Below are 9,890 nucleotides of genomic sequence, written 5' to 3'. Positions count from 1 at the left end.
ATTAGCACTTTAAGTGAGAAAATTAAACAAAGAATTTCTTTATGAGACTTTGTCAAGGAAGTGGTTGTTGCTCCAATAACCAAGAAGGCCTAGTGCCTCGCCACGACCTGGAAGCCAAAATATTGAAATAAATGTTTAATTAAATTACTAATGAAGCATTAATACAAGAATTAATTAGTGCTTTAAAAAGGGTTATTCAAAACATTTTATTTCAATTTAAAAATTTACTTACTTAGATATTTTTAATTGACTAAGTCATGTGTTTTAAAAATGTGCTTAAAAATTCTCAAAAATCATTCTTTCTTAAGTTAAAAGATTTTCTGAAATTAGAAATTTATGCTCAAATTACTTAGAAATTTTTTTTTCCTAAGTCAGATTTTTTTTTAACTTTACTTAGAAATTTTTTTAAGTTAGAAATATTTCTCAAAATAATTCTTGCAAAAAGTTAAAATTGTTTTTATGAAATTCTTTTAAATATTTTTTCAAATTTACTAAATCTTTAACCCTTAGATTGTTTTTCTTGGAACCCCATTTTTTTTTGTGATCAAAGGGGGAGAAGGGAAAGTATAAGTCTAGGGGGAGGTAGATAGATTTAATTTTTTTTTATCTTTTCTATCTGTTTGCACTTAAATTACAAATTAAGTTAATTTACTTAATGTTATTTAAATGTCTATTTTAACCCTAGCTTAATTTGGGTTGATCACACCAAAAGGGGGGAGATTGTTGGAACCCCAAGGTTGTTTTGGTGTGATCAACAAGTTAAGTTAGGTCCTGTTTGTTTCTAACCTTGTGTCTAAGTGTGCAGGAGCTTAGGAACACAGGTAGTCGAGCGGAAGACGCAGCTAGCGAGAAGGACGGCAGTCCGAGGGATGAGGTGCTGCGGAAGAGTACCCCGGTGGACGAGAAGGAAGCGTGCGGTGGTTCCGAGGTACGAAAGCCGGAGCAGAAGATTACTCGGGGAGCAAGAGACGTAGCTAGCGAGAAGGACGGCACGCGGTGCGTCCGAGGGACGAAGACTGTGGATAAGTACGCCGTCGGACGAGAAGGAAACACGCAGCGATTCCGAGGGACGAGAAGCCAGAGGGAAGCCTGCTCGAGAAGACCGGAAGTTGGGTTCGGGTGAGCCCTATTCTGGATGGCAGAGATCACCCAAGTAAGCGGATCCGGAGCGGAGGACCCGGACCGAGGCGGGACTGAAGCGAAGCAGAGGTCCCGGACGAAAAATTCAACCAGAGTTGACTTTTGGGGTCCAGGGCGCCCGAAACCCTTCCAGGCGCCCGGACCTGAGTTTTTGACCGGATCGAGCTTTGACTCGATCTGAACGTTGGGGGATAAAATTTATCCCCCCAGGGCACTCGGAACCCTTCCAGGCGCCCCGACCAAGGCTATAAATATAGCCTTGGTCCAGAAGCTTTGAATCAACTCAGTAATTAGCATTCCAAACACTTGTGCGCTCACTGTTCTAGTTTAGCTTCTGTTTTTGTGCTTTCACCGGTGTAAGAGGTTTCTCCGCCCGAAGGAGTTTTTAGTGCGATCACTTTCCTTGGATTAACAACCTCCCCGGTTGTAACCAAGTCAAACACGGTGCCTCGTTTCTTTCTTGTATTTCTGCTTAGCTAATTTTATACAAGTGTTAGTTTAAGAGTTCGAGAAGGGTTGCTTTTATTTATTTTTACAGGGCTATTCAACCCCCCTTCTAGCCGGCCCAACGGTCCTACAGATATATGTTGTCAACACTTATTTTATGGATATTTTTAGTTTCTATGAAATATTTGGTGGATTGTAGCTACTATTTATGTGTGATATATCATATGTGTCTTTTTTATAGAATTATATTTTGGTGGGGGTGTACTCCAACTTGTTTGTTTTATATGGTACGGGGTTGCATGTTTGTTTGCGTGATACATATGGGTGTACCCTATTGTTCCATAGGTTTAGGGAGAGTACCCCTTCCTTGATTGTGTACTTGTTTCTATGAATTATAGGGGCATGCCCATTTCTTTTGAGTGCATATATTGAGGGGGAGTTTCCCTTCATTATCATAGTTATCGATTAGCCAACGCCAAATCGATTGTATGATCAATTCAACAACTTTCCGTATTCCCCAAGAAAGTTACCCAATCTATTGCACCAATCAATTGGCTAGTGTCTAATCGATTGGGAAACCTACTATGTGCTCGAGTTTGATTACCAATAGATTGAGTTGTACACCTAAAATAGGGTTTTTCAATCCTAAACCCTCGAGCACATTTTCAATTGAAACCAATTACCTCATGCCAGATGAACCTCCTATTCCCTGGATGTTGTGCCTGGAGCTTCCTCATCTTCGGGTCTTCATCTATTCTAGCATCCGATCTCACTATCTGCTCAGGTTCCAAACTTTTATCAAGAGTCTGATCCTCGACTTTCTTAGACGTCTCTTGCCTTACATCTCGTCTTCCAATTTATAAGGACTTCTTCTTGCCAAGAATTCAGTCATTGACTTTCTTAGACTTCTCTTTCCTTGCATCCTGTCTTTCGACTAGTAAGAATTTCTTCTTGCCAAGAATTTGGTCATCGATCTTCTTAGACTTCTCTTGCCTTGCAAACTTATGACTTAAGTTAGATCCAATGTATTAACCTAAACTTAAATAATTATCATTTATTGAAACTTCTCATCCAGTTTGATATTTGATAATTTATTTAAGTTTAAGCTAATTGTCTTTTATTTGGAGAAATTTGGATTGTGAGCAGATGGTCAATTGGACTTGTATTTCGTAGGGATTAATGAAACAAAATGATTCTTTGATGACATCTAACTCTAATTCTAAAGACAGTGAATTGAAAAAAGAGTTTGGGGATGTTGGATGGGAGATGACTGTGTTTATAGATCCAACAAATCCTAACTCTGTTAAATATATTTGTGTGGTAAAGTTACAAAGGGTGGAATATATAGGCACAAAATCCATATTTCGGGAATCAAAGGAAAATGTGTGAAATCATATGGGAGGGTAACCGAAGAACAAAAATAAAAATGTCATTCGGCACTTGAGGACAACAAGTCTAAGAAGCTAGAGAAGGTTTTGAATCAATCTAAGATAATGGATGACGTGGTTATGACTTTGAATTCTCGAGAGGAGGAAGATGATGAAATAGCTATCATTGAGAAAGAAAGAAAGAAAAGGTTCATCAATGTATGACACATTGACCAATTTGCAAAGTCAATTAAAGTAGATGATGTCGCTAAGAAAGCAAGAAAGCAAGAAAAGGTTCATCAATGCAAGTAAGAAAATGAGGCAACAAAATATTAATGATGTTGCTAAGAAAAGATTACTTGAAGTCCATCAATATTTGGCAAGATGGGTCTATGAAGTTGGATTTCCTTTCCATGCAATTGAGCATGATAGTTTTAAAAGATTTGTTGAGGCTTTAGGTTAATATGGTTCAAGGTTATATCCCTTCTTCTCAATACCAACTACTAGAGCCACTTTTAACAGGAGAGGTAGAAAGAACAAAAGAAACTCTAAAAAGGCAAGAAGAAGAATGGAAAAATAATGGTTGTTCTATTATGACAGATGCTTGGAGCGATAGAAAAAGAAGAAGCATCATGAATTTATGTATGAATTGTAAATTGGGTACCACTTTTATTTCATCGAAGGAAGCTTCAAATGATGCTCACACTGCCCAATACATATTTGATTATATTAATGCATGTATTGTTGAGGTTGGGCCTCAAAAGGTGGTTTAAATTGTGACTGACAATGCTTCAAATAATATGGCAGCCGCAAAACTGTTAGCATTAGAAAGACCAAATATATTTTGGACATCATGCATGACTCACACAATAAATCTTATGCTTGAAGGAATTGCTAAACTTCCTATGTTTAATGGAGTGATCAAAAAGGCAAAGTCTTTCATTATTTTCATTTATGCACACCACAAGACTTTGGCATTGATGAGAAAATTTATAAAAAGAGAGATAGGCTAGGAGTCACTAGATTGCAACTTGCAAGCTCTTTCCTAACATTATAAAGTTTGCTAGACAAGAAGCTAGAGTTGAGAAATAGGATGACTAGCAATGAATGGGATTAGACTAAATGGTCTAGGAATAAAAAGGGGAAAGAGGCTTTTGATGTTGTTGTTTCAAATGATTTTTGGAACTCGATGGATTTGTGTTGGTGGATATTCACTCCATTGGTAAAAGTTCTTAGACTTGTTGATGGAGAGGAGAAACCATTCATGAGTTTTGTGTATGGAGAGACATTGAATGCAAAAAAGGAAAATTGAAAAACATTCAAAAAAGAGAATGATTATTTACCAATTTTAACATTATTGATTCCAAAAGCAAGGGTTATCTTGATGGTCCGCTTCATACCACGGCTTATCTTTTAAATCCATATTACTTCTTCAAGAATCAAAGTATAAAAAATGATCCTTTGATAACGGATAATATGATTGTTTGGGTTGAAAAGGTCTTTCTCGAAGCTCAAATGCAACATCATGTGATAAATATTGAATTGCAAAAGTACATCAGAAAGAAGGTGCTTTTGGGAAGAAGCTAGTAATAAGTGGATGTCATATTAATGATCAAAATTACAATCCAGGATGTTGACATTATTCTTGATTTCCTTTCATATTAATATATTATTATTATCATATTTTGTCTCTTTTTCAATATTTTCCAATAAGTTGGTTAGATTTCTATGGCAATGAGACACTAACTTTAAAAGTGATGGAAAGAGGATCCTTGACTTAATTACTAATTCATCCGACTGTGAAAGGATTTGGAGTGTCTTAGAAAGGATAAAATATTGTTAATTGTCTTATTATATTTTAATTTGATAGTTGTATAATAATTTATAAATTACTCTTAACTTTTTGTATTTTTATTTATGTAGATACACACCAAGAAAAGGAATAGACTAGATACTACAAGGATGAATAATCTAGTTCATGTTCAATTTAATGCAAGATTGATGAACAAGAAGAAGGGGAAGGATAAATTAGAGAATTTACTTGCACGTGATGGTAGCAAGGCACAATCTTAGATAGTTGAGGATTGTGATGATAAAATTGAGGTGGAGATTGACACTTTATAGCCAACAAGAGACACTAATGCTAATATTATAGGGGAGCCCGATGAAAATAAGTTTGTAACGGATAATGCAGAAGATGAGATGAATGAAGTTGAGGAGATCGAATTAGAATCAGATAAGGAATTAGATAATATCTAATTTTTTATGTTCTTTTATTATGAAAACTACTAGATATTATAAACTTTGTGACTTTTACCTTTCTAAAAATATGAGAAATTTATGAATGAACCTTAATTTATTATGTTTGAATATTATTTTATCTATTTATTTGTTTAAAATAATTAAATTTTATTTAAAAATAAAAAATATTTTTTTACATTTAAAATCGTCCTAAGCTCGTTTAAGCTTATAAAGCTTGCAGCTTGGACTCGACGCTTTGTGCTTTTTAGAACATTGCCATATACTAGATAAGACAAGAATTTAACTTGGTAAGGTTGAAATAGGAGAAACTAAATAAATTCAACAAGAATATAAAAATTTTGTCGAGATAGATAGGTTCTTTATTAAGGAGAAACTAAATAAAAAGACTTTAACTACCAAAGATTGGATTTATATTAAAGGAATATCTAAGTTTTTAGACAAGTTGAACAAGTAAAACATTTATACATCAATTTGAGAGGAAGTTTTTTTTTTTAAAAAAAAACATAATAACATTAATTTATATATATATATATATATATATAATTCTAAATGTACCCACGTACCAAATGTTCAAGCAAACAAACATGCCTTTGATGCCAAGATCTCTCTTTTCCCCAAACGGTTGACGACAAGATCAGAGACCAATACACCCTATCACTCTCTTGCCATCTCTACTTAATTCTACCTCCCTGCAGGGGAATCTGGTGCATGGTGAAATTAGCTGCCGTGCCTCGGGCGAAGAACGGAATATCCTGTACCTTTACAAGCCTTCAAATGCTAAACTCCAAAGCCTTTGAAGCAAACCAAGGCCCACTGTAGACATCACATGAAAAAACAACTTGATATCTTCGCATGCTTCAACAATATCTACTGCTTCCATGCAGCCTCTTCCCTTTTCTATTCCCTAATTTATGTGTGTCTGCTTCTGTCAGGGAGAATCAAACGAATAAAAATGAAATCTTAACTTGAAACAATTGAAGCAATCTCCAGTAATTAGATCTGGCTTCAGTTAGCTTGTAACTTGAACGGCTTCATTCATGGACAATTATTCCTTGTCTGTCCTATTTTCCGTCGTGTAGCCATGGATTTCTACGACCTGTATGGTGGTAGCATGTGTCCCCAGGAACCCTAGGACCATGCTTGTCTGTCCCCACTTTATTAATCATAAATCTTTTCCCTTAATTTATGCCTTGGACTTGGGAAATTAATGGTCGTTCAAAGTCTTTCCCTAGCTCTAAAATCTTTTTTGCAATCCAAATCAGAGAAGGACAGGTTCGTAAGATCTTCAGAAGAAATCGTCAAAAAATTCCTGTGTTCAAAACTCGTTTTAGAAATAAAGCAGTTGCAAACCGAATGATGGAACAATGATTCAGGATGAGAAGAAAGGCAACAAGTCCAAGCTTTTCTCCCCTTGAAAAGTTGAATCTTTCTCTGTATTTTTTTGCATGTGTGTGTCACAGTCCACTTAGCCTTTTACGCCTCGAACAATTTAATAATTCAGTTGTCGATGAAGAGAGAGAGAGAGAGAGAGAGATCCTTGTGGTATGCACATCGGACAACAATGTCTTCCTCTCGCTCATAAATACAAGCGAGAAAGTTGGCAATTGTCCGTAGGCAATCAATTTACAGGTATTAATGGCTGGAGTTGCAGAAGCAGTCTCAAAGATGCCTCCTCCTGTTCCTGCCGTCAAGAAGAAGAGAAGCCTGCCAGGAACACCAGGTATATATACATATAATGGCCAATTAGCATCGTTGACAAATTACAATGGAAGTTATATACATACATCAGAAGATATATCGATCGATTGAATAATTGATATGTAGATCCTGAGGCAGAGGTGATCGCGCTGTCGCCGCGGACGCTGCTGGCGACGAACCGGTTCCTGTGCGAGATATGCGGGAAGGGGTTTCAGCGGGACCAGAACCTGCAGTTGCACCGGCGCGGCCACAACCTGCCGTGGAGGCTGAAGCAGAGGAGCGGCGATCGGGCGGCCCCGCGGAAGCGTGTGTACGTGTGCCCGGAGCCGAGCTGCGTGCACCACAACCCAGGGCGGGCGCTGGGCGACCTCACCGGGATCAAGAAGCACTTCTGCCGGAAGCACGGGGAGAAGAAGTGGAAGTGCGAGAAATGCTCCAAGAAGTACGCGGTTCAGTCGGACTGGAAGGCGCATGCCAAGACCTGCGGCACCAGGGAGTACCGCTGCGACTGCGGCGTCCTCTTCTCCAGGCATGCATGCATCAATTTCGATTTGCCAAATTTCTCGCTGCTTTAACATATAAACTGTAATCGACTCCGCTGCGCTTCGTCGGAGTGCGATGATGACAACAATGCCGTCACTAATTCCCTGTTCCAGTGAAATTTCCCTGTTCACAATTTTACGGGCATGGCGAATTGAATAAACTCTAGTTTGTCATCTTGATCGCAGGAGGGACAGCTTCATAACACACAGGGCTTTCTGCGACGCTCTAGCGGAAGAGACCGCGAGAGTGACCAACGCCGCCTCCATTGCCGGAAGCGCCGACTACCTTCTTCTCCAACAGGGTTTAAACGCAAATCCAAACGCGTTCCCCCATCTCACGCCTCCAACTCAGTTTAAGCCTAACGCTGCCAGCATTAATCAATTTCTGGACACGGGACTTGTCGCCGGCGCCTCCACTTTGTACGGCGACCTCATCGGCTCGAACCCGAGGCGATTCGATTGGATGCAGAGCAACAAGTTCCAACTGAGTACGTCGGAGTTCACTACCTCCGCTTTGCCGACCGCAAGCAGTTCCAACAGTGCAGTCGATTTATCGGCGAGCGCGCCTGCGCTGTTCGCCGCCGCCTCTCTGCATCACCCGCCGGCGCCGGATATGTCGGCGACGGCGTTGCTGCAGAAGGCGGCGCAGGTTGGGGTGACCTCGAGCATGGGGTTTGCAGGGAGCTTTGAGCCATCACCATACAGGTGCCAGAGCACGGCCGATGGCAGCAAATTCGACGGAGTGCTGTTCTCTCAGAATCACGCGAGCATGCTGAAAGACTTCCTCGGAGGAGAGACCAGGGATTTCCTGGGCGTCGGCGTTGGACTGCAGTCTCTGTGCCATTCGTCAGTCGACGGATGGATTTGAGGTCGCTGCAGTGACAAAACGACAGCGAATTCAAAAGGCATGCAAAAGCAGATCCATGTCCCTGTTCTTTTACTAAGCTCTATAATTGCCCTTTCAACTTTTGGAATATTTATAGAGATTGGCTTTGTTAGTGTCGAGTTGTGGAGTACAAGGGATCGTAGTGGTGTACATAAGCATGCATGTTTCTACTTTCTAGAGTGGCTTTTATGTGCTTCACCACTTGTCAACCTTTTCTATTAAATTTTGTTGGGACGTTGCATGATCAACACTGCTAGTGTTGCAGTATTAGGAAGTGGCCTTCCAATTGCTCATCTACTGCTCCACTATCGAACTTTAGATTACTTAATAGGCAATCATTGCCCCCGGCCATTGTACAACGGCAAGGCGAGCTTGAGCTTTCAGATTTACCAATAGGTAGAACAATATGAATCAATAATACTACCTCTCAAATATAATTAACATTATATATGCCAATTATATGGATTACCTAGGTCCACTAGCCCTAGGAAGCTTTTAAAAGGAAAAAAAAAGGTTTATTATACGAAGAGTTTTAAAATATGGAACTTAATTATGAAATGGGACTAAAATTTTATCGGAAGTCTATATATATATATATATATATATATATATATATATATATATATATATATATATATATATATATATATATATATATAAACAGATTTACAATTTCCATGGAATAATATTGATCCTATTAACATGCAAATGAAAACACAATTAAATAATTAGACTCGCAATCATCAAGGATATGGACATGACAAAAACCCTCACGTGGGATTGACGGACAACGGCGATTAAACCGGCGGTACTTGGGCTCTGTGCACACTCAAACAAGCACACGGAGCATTATAGACCAGAAATCAGAGAAAAAGTCCTCGGCGCAGATCCCCTGACGCTCAAGTCAAGTACTTTTTCCCCAGAAGAACAGTATACGAAGGGAAAAAACTGTAGAAGATAAATGTGAATGTATGCGTAGCTGCTCAAGGGAGAGGATCTCCCTTTTTATATGACCATGCGTATCTTTGGAGTCTGACCGATATCAGAGAATGTTGGGTGTCAGAGCCTGTCGGGTGATGGACCTCTTATGGATTGAGATAAAGTTCTATTCGTAGATGACAGCAGACCATTGGAATATTTCCTAACATATGTCAGTTATTCCCTGACAGGCGGTTACGATTCTCTGACATTGTTGTCACCTAGTGCCTTCTGTCCCACCCGAGTTTAGCTACGACCAGTTCAGGATGACTGTTTGGGTGTGGCGCCTGGCCCGAGTTTTGATGAGGAAGACGAGCTGCGATGAGAGTCCCATCTTTCATGTTTAGAGTACCGAAGGACCGATCGGGAGTTGTCTTACTGAAAGTACTAGGCTATCTATGCAGATCGAGTTGAGTAAATCAAATCAGTCGGAGGAGGTCAAGCCTTACTCCAGGCCGCATCTCATGTCTCTGATCTGAGGTCTTGATCTGTTAGTACCCGACCGGTAATTATACGGCTGATGACGTCAGACGATCTAATTAAGTCCTTCTTCCTAACCGCTAACTGTCA

General features: G+C 39.4%; 2 protein-coding genes across 2 annotated transcripts; both read left to right on the top strand.

The window, feature by feature from the left end:
• The first annotated feature begins 6,725 nt into the window (after nucleotides 1-6,725).
• LOC121986575 (zinc finger protein MAGPIE-like) lies at nucleotides 6,726-7,489 on the top strand. Its single transcript, XM_042540536.1, has 2 exons — nucleotides 6,726-6,936; nucleotides 7,041-7,489. Exons 1-2 carry the CDS (start codon nucleotides 6,852-6,854, stop codon nucleotides 7,487-7,489), a joined length of 534 nt encoding a protein of 177 aa, XP_042396470.1. The 5' UTR covers nucleotides 6,726-6,851.
• On the top strand, nucleotides 7,480-8,521 carry LOC121987306. The gene has a single exon (XM_042541168.1). The coding sequence runs from the start codon at nucleotides 7,920-7,922 to the stop codon at nucleotides 8,322-8,324; it is 405 nt and encodes a 134-aa protein (XP_042397102.1). The 5' UTR covers nucleotides 7,480-7,919; the 3' UTR covers nucleotides 8,325-8,521.
• The last annotated feature ends 1,369 nt before the right edge of the window (nucleotides 8,522-9,890 follow it).

The sequence above is a fragment of the Zingiber officinale genome, chromosome 5B, assembly GCF_018446385.1.
Source record: "Zingiber officinale cultivar Zhangliang chromosome 5B, Zo_v1.1, whole genome shotgun sequence".
Lineage (NCBI taxonomy): Eukaryota > Viridiplantae > Streptophyta > Magnoliopsida > Zingiberales > Zingiberaceae > Zingiber > Zingiber officinale.
Note: the sequence above shows the minus strand (reverse complement) of the source record. Positions and strands in the feature narration are given on the sequence as shown.

What these genes read in the sequence shown, in the direction of transcription:
- LOC121986575 (XM_042540536.1), top strand. Translation starts at nt 6,852, where the DNA reads ATGGCTGGAGTTGCAGAAGCAGTCTCAAAGATGCCTCCTCCTGTTCCT. An exon ending in AAGCCTGCCAGGAACACCAG is followed by an intron (nt 6,937 to 7,040) that starts GTATATATACAT and finishes ATTGATATGTAG; the next exon opens with ATCCTGAGGCAGAGGTGATC.
- LOC121987306 (XM_042541168.1), top strand. Translation starts at nt 7,920, where the DNA reads ATGCAGAGCAACAAGTTCCAACTGAGTACGTCGGAGTTCACTACCTCC.